Source organism: Ciconia boyciana, chromosome 10 (genome assembly GCF_034638445.1).
Source record: "Ciconia boyciana chromosome 10, ASM3463844v1, whole genome shotgun sequence".
In the NCBI taxonomy this organism is placed as follows: Eukaryota; Metazoa; Chordata; class Aves; order Ciconiiformes; family Ciconiidae; genus Ciconia; species Ciconia boyciana.
In genome coordinates this window covers 27,280,134-27,296,904 of record NC_132943.1, presented here as the reverse complement: position 1 = coordinate 27,296,904, position 16,771 = coordinate 27,280,134, and the positions used below count along the sequence as shown (strand labels likewise).

Genomic DNA, 16,771 nt, shown 5'->3' with positions numbered 1-16,771 from the left:
TAGTTGCAAATAATTTTGGACTCTGAAAAAACAACGAGTTCCTTTGTTAGAAAATTCCCTGGAGTCTTTGGTATGCCAAATCAGAAATAAAATATCTAAGAAATTAAGTATCAACATCACTGTTGTACCATAGCCAAACAAGCAATACTTCTGAAATGAAAAAGATACTTCGGCACAGCCCGTTGGAGAGTAGTGATGCAGTTAATCAAATAATCAGTCTAGCTACAGAGTTCACTTAAAATTGCAGAGCCATCCAGACATTTCCTGATGTAGCTTCAGTATCTCGAGAAAATATGTTGTAGCTTATTTCAGTGCACATTTGTGTTTGAGGTGAAAAGCTTTGTATTTATAGCTTCCATTTGTTTCTCATCTTTGTATAGAAACAAAATTGGTTTTCTTTAGAATGTGTCAAACAGATTTATTTCATGTAACAACCTTTCATTATATAAAACCTAGCCATTTTTTGGACAGGCCTGAAGTACAAGAAAAAACATTTTATCAAAACTAAAGGTAATCAAAGGGTTAATAGATACACTGCGCTGTCTGATTTGCATGTAGGTTTGCAGTGGAATTTTTCTAGAACAGAGCCCTATGGGGTTTTCAGCCTCATTTCTCAGTAGACTGCACAACTGGTGAGAAAGTAGGTATTTTGTCTGACAGCCATTAGAGTCTCATTATTCAGCAAATGTGGAGATAAAACAAAAAAGATTTTTTAAATCCCTTATCAAAGTTAGCTAACTCTGTCTTAAAGAGTGTCAAGAAATAATCTAATGCTCTTTGTTGTGTTTTTTGAGTGATGTTGAGATGCAGGACAGAGTGCTTACAAATGCTGTAAAGGTTGTGACCACTAGTGACTTACTTGCTTTCCTGCTATTGCCTTTATGGCATATATTACTCATAGTGTTCGTCTCTTTCTTCCTTAAAAGGATAATTAATGGTGGAAGTGCATGCTTTATTCCTTTATAGCAGTGTGAGCCAGCAGAAGATAAGACTTTCTGTGAAGAACAATGTTTTGAAACTTGCTTTTCTTAGTGGAGCTACTGTCTGCCTTTCTATTCAGTAGCTTTTCTGCTAATATATTGGAGGAGGCCCTTCTTGTCCTTCTATTAATTCGGTCATTGACCATCTTCTCCCTCCATGTCTTACTTCAGGGCAAAGAGATGTACAGCAACTATTGTTTCCAATATGATGACTTGTGGGTCCTTTCTCTGCCCCAGACCTGTGTCCCAGGGTAGATCCTAGGGTTTGTTTAGGCAGTCCTTCAAGTACAGTGTGGCTAAATAACTTTTCCCCACCTTGATTTTATTTTGTCATGGTTTCTTAACATCTCCCTTAATTACTTTCAGCCAGGCTTGTAACCTCTTTGACTGTGATCTCTCTACTTTCATGTTTTTGTTTTAAATGCCGCAAATTTTGTTACAATATTTCTGTGGTACAGCTAAAGCTACTGATTTTTCTCTCTCCAAATTCTTCATGTCCTTCACTTTCAAAGCTCTGTATACTTTTGTAATGTACTTTCAAGATGCTGACTTGCATCTACCACCCATCAGCCATTGAAACCAGCTTCCCAAACAGCTTCCCACTTTTCCTGGTCCTATTTGTGAAGAGGTCCCTGGAAACAGCTCCCAAACTTACTTCTGTTACTCTCACCTCTGAAAATTTCTTGTTCTCTGTGATGGATTGAAAAACAGAAAAAAACTTGTGAGAAGTTTGGCTGCCACACCAGTGCCTGTGTTGGTGACCATTTGTTCTGTCTCTTTTGTGATTTCATACCTGTCTGTCTGCAGCTATGATCTCTGCTCTTAAGCTGGAAATTGCTTGGTCTGGGGACCACATTATTGTTCTGTGTGCAGAAAGCTTAGAACAGCAAGGTCAAATGTTAGATTTTAGTAATATCAACTAACTTGCTGCTCTTCAGCATTGTCAATACGCATATTTTATAAAGAAGTGTAGGAAGAAAAAGTGTAGTGAGAAGTGTCACAATGCCAATTTAGCTACAGTGATAAGCTTTTCAGCAGAATTTCTCAGATTGTATATGGCTGTAATTAATGTAACTGATTTTACCTTTGCTACACCGTTGATCAGGGGAAGAGCATTTATACAATAGTCTGACAACCTGATTGATTTACTCTTCCCATTCTGTAATCACTGTATGCTTCAAAGGTTGTTTAATGCAGCCCTATATTTATAGGCATATTTGGAGCTGTTGAAATTGTAGGGAGAACCTGAAAATTGGTTTCACCCAGTACAGCTCAGCTGGTTTGGGAGATATGCTTGCTTTACCTCAAAGTCTCAATTACTCTCAAAAAACAACACTTCAGACTAATACCAGTTCCCTGTAACACAACTTATGTGAACTCAAGGCTATCATAAGACAATCTTTGCACCACATTTCTAGTAACCCATAAATAAAACATAAACCCTTCCTTTCAGAAGGCACTTTTGGTTTTAGTTACCATAGGAAGTGGCATGGTCAGAAATTAATTGAAGGTGTTCAGAGTCATCAAGCTGTCCACATTTTTAAAAGTTGTTCTTTCGGTAGTGATGTGGTATTGTAACATACCACTGTAAACAAGGCTGATCGCGCCAAAGGCTTTGCACATAACCATGCATCAGTTCTGCTCATCAGTTGCATAGTAGTGATAACCATGCAGTGATTCAGTTATACATTAAATTATTTTATTGCTGTGTTTCTCCTAATGTAGCTGGTTTAGCTGGAAATTGCATTAGAAATTGCATGGCTCTTTCCTTCAGGTTTTTCAAGAAGAAAAGGAGCACAAGTATTTACTATTTTCTTACCTTTACAAAGAAGAATCATAAATATCTAGACTGCCGAAAACAGTTTTTCCATTATGCTCTTCTAAGCTGGCAATATGTTCTGTTGTGCGAGCAGGTGGAAGAATTATAAAACCGAATCTCCATTTCTTAGATGGGAAATTAGCAAATCTCTCAAAAGAGCTCCGGTGTAGGGTTGTCTAGAGCAGCAGTGGCCACTTTGCAATGTCTGTGCTGCCCTTCTGTTGTAAGTACTTTGTGTATGGCTGCTCTTCAGTGCCTGCAGCTGGGGGATGCAGTGAAGGACCTGGCACAAAGAAAGGTGCAAAGCTGAATGCTGAATTTCTAGATTTATACATGAGTGTTAGAATTCTGCTTGGTTTTAGTTGTATTAAGAATCTCAATTCTGAATTAAGAATCTGAATTTTAAGTTACTTTTCCACTGAAAGTAGTACATATATGTTCATCATGAAGCCCAAATTAGAACATCTACCTAACATGCACCAAAATCATCACTCACACTAAAAAAAAAAAAAAAAAAAGTTATTGCCTACCGATAGAAAGCAATACCTTTAGGCACATTTCAGTATGGTGAAAGATAATTTTAAAACATAAATCTATAATGTGCAAATATGTATATGTTATACAACAGTAAACGCTTCACACAAATCCCAAAGTAAACCAAGTGATCTCTCTTAAAGGTACCTTATAAACCAAACTGCTTAACAGAATGGTTGGGGCGGGGGGGAGGAATTCTTTATGCTTTCTGCATGGACTGCATTGATAGCTGGACTATGAGCAGGGGCAGAGCATTCATGTTCAGTTGTTCACCAGGAAAGAAAACAACTGAAAAGAAGAAATGCAGGTTGAGTGTCAGAGGGAAGAAATTTTATGATAACATTTTTGCCCTTTTTTGAGCTAGAGCAAAACCCATTCACTTAGCTGGACTAGGATTTCAGCATTAACAAGTAGGTCCTGTAGGTTATGCCACAGCAACTGTTGTGAGAGTGGCATGACCTGCAAAGATCAGTAAATCTCTTAAGCTGGTCTTGCTCTGGGAGCTAGAACCTGTTAGATTTGAACCTGTCAGATGTTATCTTGTACTGTGTCCTGACTTCGGTGCATACAGCTGAAATGAGGCAGTACTAATTAGATAAATAAGTCTTGCCTTCTAAGATGGTGCTGACACAAACATAAGGCAAACAACCAGAAATATGTGAAAACAACTTCAAAGCAGAATTGAAACAATGTAAGTAGGCGACAAGAGCATTGATATTACTGAGCCCAAAGCACTACTTAATTAGCTAGCTTTATTTTTTTCCTTGGGCTCTATTTCAAAATAAATGCAGGCTTCAGTAAGAACTTGAAATGAACATTTGATTTAATTCTCTGGAGTCTTGAGGAAAAGGGAGACTTAATTTAAAGACAGGAATTTAACACAGATGAAATTTGGCCTTTCTGTGTGGAAAAAGAACATAGTCGGATACAGTGCAACAGTATGGGTTAGATTTAAAATGAACCTCTTGCACGTGAGTTATGATGTAAGCATTTCAGCCTGACCCTGACTCAGCTTGAATCACAGCTGCAGTTTTGTGGGAGGAGGTTGGTACCGCTGTGATCTCCTGCTTCCAGCTGTGCTCTGCTGAGCGGTACAGCAGAGGCTGGTGGTATGGCCCTGGTCCTGGGCAGGGTGGACTCACTCATGCACTTGTTTGGCCTCTGCCCAGCTCTGTTGCGCTCCGTGGGCTTGGCCCAGGTGGAAATCAGAGCAAATTTGAGCCTATTCCCAATAATACTTGCCTTCAGAAATAGCAAGAGGACTACAATCCTACCACTGCATCTAACCATCTACATGTATTTTATATGGTGATTACAGTCTGTAAGTATGTACATGTGTGCAGGCATTAACAGTTACATTTCTGATTTCTGAGTGGAGATATTTGTTAGCTCTGTGCTAGAAGTACAAATAAAAGAGTAATCTTCTTCGTGCTTTGTATATACAAGTGATTTGCATTTCCTGTGCTTTGCACAGTTGAATACTTGGCATTTCTGTCTCAAACATAAAACTTTAAGTAATGGTGTTTTGAATTCTGTGGATTGAAAACAATAAGCTGTTATCAAAAGCCCTTTTGGAGAAGTGCAATTTTCTGATTTTAGAAGCCAGGAAAACCCAATTCTGGCCCCACTGCAGTGACAAATATGCACTTAGCTCAGTGTACTTTCTGTGGGAGTTAAACTGTATAATAACCTTACAATTATGATCTTTGAAGATGTTCTGCATTAAGCATTTAGAATGGTGGAAGGAAACATTAATTCATAGAGGGGCGTGTGTCTCTCCTTATACACATACATCTCCATGGATGAAGAGCTTATTTGTGTCAGGAAGCTTTCCAAATGATGGTATTATTATGTGAACTGAGGTTCTTTCCAAAAGCTGAGATACTGGCAGAATTGAGCCCAGCTGGATGCTGGTAACTTCTGTCTAGTTTTCTAGAACTTTTCTTGTTAGCTTGTTACACATTACATACTCCAGAATTGCTTTTTATTATGAATAGTGAAAACACTGTAAATCTAGGGAATATTTTAAAAATGTATGTACTACATCAGCTGGTGGCCAGCTAATGTGTTGGTCGACAGCTGGCTGAATATGAGCCAGCAGTGGGCCCAGGTGGCCAAGAAGTCCAGTAGCATCCTGGCTTGTATCAGAAACAGTGTGGCCAGCAGGACTAGGGAAGTGATCGCGCCCCTGTACTCGGCACTGGTGAGGCTGCACCTCGAATACTGTGTTCGGTTTTGGGCCCCTCACTACAAGAGAGACATTGAGGTGCTGGAGCGTGTCCAGAGAAGGGCAACGAAGCTGGTGAAGGGTCTGGAGCAGAAGTCTGATGAGGAGCAGCTGAGGGAACTGGGGTTGTTTAGCCTGGAGAAAAGGAGGCTGAGGGGAGACCTTATTGCTCTCTACAACTACCTGAAAGGAGGGTGTAGAGAGGTGGGGGTTGGTCTCTTCTCCCAGGTAACAAGGGATAGGACAAGAGGAAATGGGCTCAAGTTGTGCCAGGGGAGGTTTAGACTGGATATTAGGAAATTTTACTTCACTGAAAGGGTTGTCAAGCATTGGAACAGGCTGCCCAGGGAAGTGGTTGAGTGACCATCCCTGGGGGTATTTAAAAGAGATGTAGATGTGGTGCGTAGGGACGGGATTTAGTGGTGGACTTGGTAGTGTTAGGTTTATGGTTGGACTTGATGATCTTAAAGGTCTTTTCCAATCTAGACAATTCTATGATTCTAAGTGAGGAGAAGTGGGAAATGAAATCTGTCAGTTTTCAATCATCTGTTAAATTCAGCAATGGAAAACCATCAGTCTGGTAATTGGTGGCCTGTGTAAAATGGATCTTACTCCATTGCTCAGGATCTCACTCCACAGACACTTGATGGCAAAACAAAGAACTAAAAATCTGCTCTTGTTGCAGACGGTTTGAACAGCGAGGTCAGGGGCTGCAGGCAGGAGTGTGAACGGTGCACTTGCTGCACCAGGCAGTCTCCCAGGCCGGGGGTCCACCCCGGTAGGCATCAGCTGGCGTTCCTGCTGGCCCTGTCTTGTTCTCTCTCTCACAGGAGGAGATGATTTCTGTCTCTAGGAACTGTTTCAAAAGCACCAAATCTTTATGCTTACATTAAAACAAATACATGGGAAACAACATTAAAACCCCCCCAAACTAGAAGTGTAGTCTCTATATATTAACATACAGCTTGCAGTTCTGCAGGTGTATTATTCTTTTAAGGCCTAAAATGCAATATACTGAGGAACCTTCCTTTATTGCATATATTCTGGTGTTATGCCTTTTGCAGTCTGGCATAATATTGCATAGAACAACAACAACAACAAGTCTGTTTTCCTGTAATGTGAATTCACAAATGGCAGCAGTTCAGCATGTTTCCTTTGTAGATGTTAGCACCTCTGAGAACTTTCCATATTGAAAACTCTTTAGTTTAGAATGTTAGCAAATGCTATTTATTAAAACTGTGTAGTTTATGAAGACTCACAAGTCCTATAATATGTTCTAGATTTTTGCAGATGTGACTTATTACTATAGAGATACTAAAATTGAATAGTCTATGAACTGTGATTTAACATCACTTTCTTTTGTCATACTTTATCAATCAAAATACCATCAGAATCTGGTTTTATCATTAATTTGCTTCTAATAGTAGTCTTTGTACTTGATAATTTTCAATGGTTAATACAGTCCATATTGTGCAATTTCAAAGTATTTTTATCGCCATTAAAAAAAAAAATAATTCTTTTATTAGAATTTTCTTTCTCCTATTTTAAAAAATAATAATTCTTTTATTGGAATTTTCTTTCTTTGGGTTTTTAACAATCTAAATTAAACAATTAAACAATTAAAATTGATGTACTGCAATGCACTTCTGGGAAATATGCCAACAACTGTGGGTTGTAGTTTCAGGATGCCTGTTCATAGTTCACACGCACTCTCAAGTGTTTGTTGTAGGGCGCACAAACCCGTTTTCAGAATTCTTGGTAGCACAGCATTGGCCTGGTACACAGAGTGATGTTAAGACAGAGCCTGGTAGCTGTAAACATAAAGTGCAAGGGCCTATCTCCAAAAATAACCAAGTGCTTAAAATAGAACCTAGTTTTTCAAATCAGTTCAACACTATTTAAAACTATGCCATAGGTTTCAAATAGGATATAAGTAGTTTTAAGAGGTTGCTGGTATGTAGATGTTGTACTTGCTTAGATGATAAAATTTGATTCCTGTTGTTCAGAGTGACAACAGGTTACTTCTGCAATAATTTCTTATGTCTTTTTTGTCAGGGTTGCTCATACCAGAGCCACTGTACTGTCCCCCTCCCATCCCATATTCTTTATAGGTGAGCTTGTTTTACTGCTGGCAACTAGTATGGCTTGTGGTCACAAGGACTGCAGTTGAATAGTTTAAAATGCAATGAGCTCTTGTAGACAACACGTAGGCAAGGAGCATTTGAATACTGGCTCTGGCACAAAGTTCCTCTTTAGGCACAGTTGGGACATTTAATCTCTTGCATTGCGATTGCCATCTGTAAAATGAAGTAATACCTGCCTACCTGTCTCATAGGAGCACAGATGATTGACTCATGCTTGTGAAGTGGTACAGGAATTCACTGAATGCACATCAGAGCCATCTGATCCTCAGATATATGGGGAATCATTGGAAAAAACTAAAAATATTAGCAGCTGTGTTCACGTCTGTAGTGTAGTACCATAATCAACTCCTGTAACTGAAATGAGGGATACCATATGTCAAAATGGTGCTGGAGCCTTTCAGAGTCCTCCCATTGACTTTGAGAAACTTGAGCCATTCCAAAGGCAAATATATTGCTTTTCAGAAATATTTTGGTAATCCCCAGTGCAAAGGCTCACATGTTTCTGAGTGCTCTCCAGTCCTTAACCCTGGCTGCCTTTGGGCTTTCTTGGGCTCCTTTCAACTGGCCAAACCTGCGGCATGACAGCAGCAACAGCTGGCATGAATTTGTTGAAGTCATTGTTATTCACTGTTAACCTTAAAAAGAGGAAAATCACCCCTTTTGTCAAATTACACACATTTCATAGTAGGCTTTTAACAAGATTTCAAGGATGCTGCTGTCCTGTATAAAATGAGATGAATTAGGCCCCTGTTGTGCTAGGTCCACTAAAACCACAGGACTATTGCTGTATGATTTTTTTGTGTGCAGCATATTATGACATACGTATTTTGGTTCTTTCAGAAGATAAAGGGAAAGCAAAATCCAATAGTGCAAGTCAGCAGTCCAGTACAGAAGTGGGTCCTTTTCTTCCCAAACCTGGAGTGGCAGCAGTGGCACCTGTAACACCTGCCTCGTCCTCCAAGAGCACGAACGGAGCTCCTAGCACAGTTTCTGAGTCAGAAGAGGAAAAAGCAAAAAAACTACTTTACTGTTCATTATGCAAAGTGGCTGTGAATTCCCTGTCTCAACTAGAAGCCCACAATACAGGTGAGTATGCATACAGTGCAAGTTAGTTGTGTGTTGTTATTTTTAAAATTCAGTGTAACAAGCTGGTTTTCTGACACTGTGGTAGCCACACTTCACTGAAGAGTCTTTTAGTTAAAACTTACAAAGACAAATCACAAAAACTTTCTGTTAATGACAATTTCATGTGTAGTGTTTGATATTTTATTAAAGCTCTCTCTAATTTTTTTTTTAACTGTCCTTCATGTACTCTATAAGCTTTTAGTTGAAAAAATCCCTACAGTTCCTGTTGCCTAATCAGATTCCATCATACCTCCATAGTGAGGATCATAGTATGGTTTCTGTAACACTAAGGTTTCTAAAATGTCAGTTCTCTATCTCTTTCGTATTTCATCTCACTATCTCTGTTTTTTTGCTGGTACAACTTAGAGTAATTTTTGTTATTTGATATTTTTTATAATTTTAGGGTGGGCTCCTTAGATTTCCTAGAATATTTTGATTATTGTGAATTAGATATGCTCCCTTTAAAAGGCCACAGGCAGCAATCCCTAATGTGCTCTGGCTGCTCTGTGATGTACTGGTGATGTAAAGCTTGTTAACAAACCATTGAAGCTGGTTTTACAGCAGTCATCCATTCTCGAAATGGCCAAAGCAGCCATTTCTTCCAAATCAGAGGATACTTATTCCTAGGCAGGATTGTGTGGCATTGAGTGATTGCTGTGTCTGCCCTCCCAGTCTTGGCTTGGCCCTTTTTCATGATTCACCAGCTACGTGGATTTTGCCAGAAGAATAAGCAACAAACGCCTTGGCCACACAGCCACCCACTGCCCCCAAACAGAGAGGCTGTGGTCCAGCGTGCCTGTTGTTCCCCTTTTGTACAAGCCCTTCTTCCACTGTCTGGCTTCCCTTTAGATCGAGGAAGTGGGAAATACAGTGACCAAAAAGAATCATCATTCATCCCAATCTGTGGTAACTTTAACCATTCTGTCTTGAAGATAAATGTGTTACAAAAAGTCCCAAGGCTAATAGACATGGTTGTATGTTGCTGATCATTAACTCACCTGCGTCTCCTTGCCCATTAGGCTCCAAGCACAAGACCATGGTCGAAGCTCGGAACGGTGCTGGGCCCATCAAGTCTTACCCTAGACCTGGATCCCGGCTGAAGGTGCAGAACGGCAGTAAAGGCTCAGGACTGCAGAACAAGACGTTTCATTGTGAAATCTGTGATGTCCATGTTAATTCAGAAATTCAACTTAAACAGGTAGCTTGCATGTATCTGGGGCTCCTTTGTTGTTTTCAGTTGCGTTGCAATATTGTAGGTGGGATGTAGGTCTGTGTGAAGATGTTTTGGCAAAAAGTGAACTTAGTATTTCTTTTCTGTCATCCCACAACTATTTCTAAATAGTTCATCATAGGTCAAGTTCACCTAATTGTTTCAGCTGGGAAGAAATGGGCTTGAGAGTCATAAAGCAGAGGTGGACAAGGTTGTCAGTATCAGTGAATAACACAGCAGATCTAGTTTAAAAGTTTGCTGTGTCTCAAGTGAGAGGTTTGAACTTTGGTCTCCCAAATGGAAGAAATTCTGGGTTGAGGTTGCCTGAATTCCTCTTTTGGTGCTGTTTCAATCTGCTGGGATACTTTTTAATACTATGTGAGAAGGAGAATGTAACTTGAATCTATTGGTTTAGGACAATCAGCAGGAGGGTAATACTGTAGATATGTCTGAATTGTGTAGAGCAGTGTTGTTATTAACAGCATAGCTGTATGAACATGCAGCTCTGCTCTGTCCGAGCCAATTAGCCCTGGGTTCAGAGCTGTGCCGATACAAACACGCTGTTTCTGATACCCAAACAGGAGTCTCTAACTGGATGGTGCTGTGCTGTGTGGATGTGTCCTTTCATTCCCTGTTATTTCAGTTTTCTCTAAGATAGTACTAAATTGCATGGTGTAGACATATCCCTGGGTACTGGTTCTTCCTTCAGCTAATACTGAATTATTTATACAACTGAACAGCATCAGCGAGACTGAAATTTACCTCCTACTTCTGAACATCCCTATGACCTAGTGATTACAGCTCTGCCTGGTTCAAAGCTCCTCAAGTGGAAAAAGGAAATACTAACCAAATTATCGATAATTTGCAGAGCCTGTCTCAGATCACAGAATTTGCTGTATTTGATTAGTTTCTGATTCTCTATTTGATGTGCTCCAAATTGTTATGTTTAATTTAGCAAAACTCATCTTTGCTCTCTCTAAAGAACCTGCTTTATCTTACAAACAGGGGCTTAGGCATATCCTGATGATAAATCAATTTCAAGTTCAAAACTGAGAAATGTTTAAACAGCTAATTAAATGTGAGTTTGTTTATTTCAGCACATTTCCAGCCGAAGGCATAAGGACAGAGTTGCAGGAAAGCCTATGAAACCTAAATATAGTCCTTACAACAAACTGCAGCGCAGCCCAAGTATTTTAGCAGTAAGTATTTTTATTTCTCATCACTGTCTATGTGAATTTGTGACCCTGGGGACTCCCACCGCACGGAGACAGGAACATGACAGACCTGACGCTTCCAGAGTGTTTCTCCCCCTGCAGGCTGAATCTGCACGGAGATCAGATTTGAAGATAGTTATGTATTCTGTCTGCCCAAAGGCACGCAGACAGCACTGCGAGTGTTATTTACTGCTAGGAAGAAGGGAATAATCAGTGGAACGGGGAATGAGCCGTGTGCCCCCTGGAAAGGTATTGGCTCTGCTGGGCTAGTGCATTTCTCCTTGAAGGCTGCAATGTATATACTCTGTCTTTCTGGGCACTTGAGGTAACTCTCAGTTATGACGGATGCAGTCAGGGAAAAGGACGTAAGATGTTAAGATATAAAAATACTAACGCTCATTCTCTGCAGACAGCAAAAGAGAGTGCTGTGTGGATGTATTATGTTGGTGCAAAAGAGTTATCAGGTGTTTAGGAGAACTGATTGCCTATCTGCATGCTCGGGCTGTGTCTGCCACTGGCTATCAAAACACCTTTCTTGCCTTTGTGCCCCCAGCCATTCCCCTTTCACATCCACCTGCATTTCCAGGAATTCCCCAGGCTGGTTCTGCCAGTCAGCTGCAGCCGGAGTTCAGGCTGGCTCTAGCACAGCACAGATTGTATGTTTATTTGCTCATGACTCAGCCTGTATTTTATTCATTAGGGAAAAGTGCATGCCACCTATGGCACAAAAACAATTTATAGGTTGGAAAGATAGAGATGCAAATGTGTGTGCGCAAGAGTAAGCATGTGAAAAGCCTTTAAAAGCTGAAATATTAATGTGTCTTTGTAATTGTATAGATGCAAATGAAAATGCTGCAGGCTTTCTCTAAGTCTCCCCATTCGATAGGTTCTGCACACAATAATGTCCTTCACTTGTGTAATACATCATTTTATAATCTATTGCGTTAAGGAGAGACCTCCACTAATAAAGGAAGGATGTATCTTTGCCCCAACAAATGTGTGATTGTGGTGCAAACCATTTTCAGTGAGACTGCAGTGTATATATTTCTGGTTAGCTTTTTCACCACAAGCACCAGCAACCATTGTAGATCATAAACTGAGTAATAATTCTTTCAGAAAGAATTCTTCATGGTATTGATCTTAAAAAATATTTCTATTTTGAAAAGAGCAGCTCTGCATTGGGAGGTAAAAAGCTGACTGGACGAATACTAGTTTCCCAGCTTGACCACTCTACTTTTCTACAATTCATTTTTGCAAGTGGAAAATTTGACTTTTGACATTGAAGTCTTAATCATGTTTTTTTAATATTTCTTGCAGTTATGATTTATATAATTTAATGTTGTTCACTTGCAAATTATGCTTCCTTCTGATCGTCAGTGTGACTGCCCCTACACCCAAGAGATTTACATATCTTTAAATGAACAATTTGGTTGCTTTAATTGCCTTGGGAGTAAGAAGGCAATGTGGGTAAAATTTCTAAGCAGCTGACATGAGGCTTCTGTGAGAAACCACGGTGTGCCCTTTGTCGGGGTTCATTGTTCATTTTTTCCCTCGTGTAAAAGTGGGTGTGGGGTGAACTGTATTTACATTGCTTTTTTTGTGTGTTTTATTCCAGGCAAAACTTGCATTCCAGAAGGACATGATTAAGCCACTGGCACCTGCTTTCCTTTCATCGCCTCTTGCTGCGGCTGCGGCTGTATCGTCAGCTCTGTCCCTTCCTCCCCGTCCCTCTGCCTCCTTGTTCCAGGCGCCTGCAATACCACCGGCTCTCCTCCGGCCAGGCCATGGTCCCATCCGTGCAACACCTGCCTCCATACTTTTTGCACCATACTAATTTATTGAGGTGAAAAAGAGATAACTATGGCCAGTAGAAAGGGTAAAAGAAAAGCAGGAAAGGGGTCGAGATTTTAAAATGTCTTTCTCTTTTGAAATGCCATCCAGCGTGACATCTCAACCACCCACACCATAAAATTCATCATTGAGGGTACTGCATTTTGGAGTCTAGACAATTCTCTTTCTCAGTCTCTCTCTGTCTCTCCTTTTTTAATCCAAATAGAGAGTGATTTACTAAAAACTTAATTGCTCGTAAAATTTTACCATTAAAGATTCATGCATCTATTAACTTTTTTTTTTTTTGCAACGTGTATGATGCACCTTGGAATCAAGGAACGTAAAATATTTTCCTGACAGACTTGAAAACTAGGGTCTTCCTTGCTCACACTTATGTAAATACTTATCTGAAAACCAATGGGGTATAATCTAATGTGGGAAAAAAGGTAGATGAACCAAATGCTTGATTGTGGATAACATCTCAAAAATGATTTGTGTCCTTTTTTTTTTTTCCCAGTGTGCTCTTGTTGACAGGGATTGTGTACTGTCCTAGGCCCCAGTACTGGTGTATCTTGTGTAGTACTAAAGATGTATCACATGTCTGATTTTAATAATTTTAGTTTCTGTGCAAATGTTTGAAAGCAATGCAGCGCTGAAGCTTTTAATTATTTCTTTTGTGTCACACTTTATTTAGAGAAATTAAAAATAGAAAGCCATATATAACATATAGTTAAGATTACTACTTGTTTGCTACTTTCATTTAACTTATTTTTGTTGTTTCCTCACTGGTGTTGCTAAGCAATGTTTAAAGAGAAAAAAAAGCTTTTCAATTGCACATTACCACAGCTCACATGCATTGTTCAAGATGACAATGGATCCATGTATTTGTACGTAAATATCCTTTTTCTTCATTTCTAACTAGTTTCCTTTGTAATGATGCTGCATAACGTTGTGGCTCCCTAATGCAATAATGTACAGAACATAAAATATTTATAATTGACTGTATTCTCTGTTTACTGAATATATTGCAGTAATGCCCCACCTATCTTCTTACCTCCCCAACCCTTTTATAAAGGTGATATCAATATGCAGTACTCAGACTGAAGTCATTATCTGATAATGGGGACAACAGGTGGAAGAAAGGGAAAAAAAAATATAATTAACTTTTAGAGCATCTTTATCTGCAATCCATAATAGTAAAATGTCTGTGTATTTTTTTAAATGTACCTTTTCAATAAAATAATAAGAAAAATATCCACGCTTCTTGTGTTTATTAATTGGTACAGAAAAAAAAAGCCTGGAACAAACAAATGTAGCTAAAGGAGTCTTCAGGAGCAGGCAAAGCATTAGAGTTGCAATAAAGTATAATTACAGAACCTGTGTTTACTTCCCTTGTGTTTTAACATCGTCTTTGCTGCATCTTGTTACAGCCTTTACTGGGGCTTTTTTGCAGTAAGACTGTAAACATTGACTACATCGGAGATCCAGAGGAAGAAGCAGTAGAGCCAGGGGGGTGATTATGGTTTTATTATTGCACCACCAAAATGCTACAACATGGTTATGCCATCTCTGATGGAGATTAAGGATTAACTTTAAAACCAGCCTGGGCATACCTGAGGCTGTGGAAGCAGGTCACTGTGGAGCCAGGACTTGCTCTGAAGCATGGGCAAAGTAGGCAGCTGCTTGATGCAGCAGGCTTTTGAAGGCAGGTGTTTGGGGAAGCTTTGAAATGATCTTTTTCCCTGCTGAAAAGCTTGATCTGTTCTATAAAAATCTTTTCGTTGTTAATACAAAGTGAAAAGTAGAGAGTACAAGAGTAAAAAGACTCAACTGGAAGGCTGTTAGGGTTAATACAAAGCCAAAAGGGCCATACAAATCCACAAAGGCCAAGGAATAAAAATTTCAGGAACTTTATAATAGAGAATTTACAGACCAACGTATACCTCATAGCTGCAACATACTAGACACCATTTTCTGCAAGTGTAATTCTGCCCAATTTCCACTATTCAGTGGAGCAGCCGACTGTGTTGTGAGAGGATAATTTGCTTGAGAATCACCTACAAAGGGGTAGGTAAGGCAGTCTGGGCTTTCAGCATCCTCTGGGGAAGCAGGTACAGTTGTATTAATCCTGTGGACTGAGAATTACAGTAGTACGGGTGGGCACTCTTCCTTGTTGCGTCTGTTTGTGTCTGATTTTGTAACTCATGCTTGTAGGGATTCAGGTTTAATTGCTCAGCTACTTTTGGAGGATTTACTTGCATGAGGAGCCTGTTTCTGTCCAACATGAGGCAGGTTTACAGAACTGTGTATTTTAATTGGTTCTTCAGGAAACAAGAGTTATCTATGTATTAAAACACTATTTTACCTGCTTTTTATAACCTATTGTTGGTGATGAGAAATTTAAAGCAATTACAAGTTTCTGCAATTGAAAGTGTTCCCATATAAAATACAGAAAACCTCTACTAAGGAGGGGACCGGCCAGGGGTCTGTAGATTTCGTGGACAGCTGATTATTTCAAAGAGCATCTTACACTGGCGAAATATTTAGGTCACTAAAAGTGAAAGAATGTGTCATGTCATTCAGCAATGAGAGGAATTGCTTAACCTGTGAAACACAAGGAGCTAAAAGACTATGATTGTAAGCCAAGGAAGACTCACGTTCAGATTCATATTCAACACCCTTTGTACTCTTTGCTGTGTTAACTTATATTTCGTGTACTGTAACTCCACTTGCCACCAAAGTTTTGTCCATGACATGCAGGACTGAGCATTTGAGATGATAATTACATGATAAATGGCAAACCCTCTCATTATGCCTGCTGGGATCTTGCGTTTTAGAAACAAGCTCTACCTGAGAAGGAAAATTTGTATCATACTTGCAAAAAGGCTATCAGCTGCTTTTTTGATATGTTAGGATGTTTTCTCCTGAGGTGTAATATCATTACAGACAGCTGGCTATGAAATTCATGGATTTGTTCTAACAAAGGACTAGTACTGAAATACAATATTTGCAATGCAGTTACCGTTTTGAATAAATATATCGAATGTGCAAACCACTAAGGTAATCAGGTTAAAGTAATAGGATCACATCCTCTCGTATGTCTATTACTCTAGGTCTGTTCACTGCACTTTGAGCTGCAAGTTGTTCCCGTACGAGAAGTCAAAAGTTACAAGGGGCACTGTGTTGGTCAGGGATTGTCACCTGGCACTGCCATCTTTCTGTAGCAGAAGAAGAAGGATCCAAATCAGACATGGACACATCAGCAGGAACTTTCTGTTGGTGACTGTGGCTGGATCATGGTCCCTGTACTGCAAAAGATTTCCATAAAGAGTATCAAGCAGAGGATGTGGTCCGGTAGTCTATACAGATATATGCTTTTAAGAAAAATAATAGAAATAGGATCTTCTATGACCACTGCAGGATACTAGTATGTGTGCCTCTCGTTTCTGCAGGTCAGAACGATAAAATCTTTCCCTCTGATTTTGGTCAGATAGCAGAAGGAAGAAGACAGGAGCTAGCACATTGCCCTGTCCATATCACCAGTTGAACTCCTATGATAATGTTACACTGGATCCATCTACTCATAAACTAATGAACGTTTCCTGTAAGAAAGAGATTATTTCATTAAAAATAAATTACCTTATTTTACTCCCTTTCTCTCTGATCTTGGACTACAAATTTTATGCTC

General features: G+C 39.5%; 1 protein-coding gene across 1 annotated transcript in view; it reads left to right on the top strand.

Annotated features, from left to right (window-relative positions):
* Positions 1–13,134, top strand: part of ZNF385B (zinc finger protein 385B) — a 169,652-nt gene extending 156,518 nt beyond the window's left edge. Inside the window, exons 6-9 of the mRNA XM_072874545.1 lie at positions 8,545–8,790; positions 9,849–10,027; positions 11,137–11,238; positions 12,869–13,134. Of these exons, the coding sequence (XP_072730646.1) occupies positions 8,545–8,790; positions 9,849–10,027; positions 11,137–11,238; positions 12,869–13,087 (746 nt within the window). The 3' untranslated portion in view covers positions 13,088–13,134. The remainder of the gene's footprint in view (positions 1–8,544; positions 8,791–9,848; positions 10,028–11,136; positions 11,239–12,868) is intronic.
* The last annotated feature ends 3,637 nt before the right edge of the window (positions 13,135–16,771 follow it).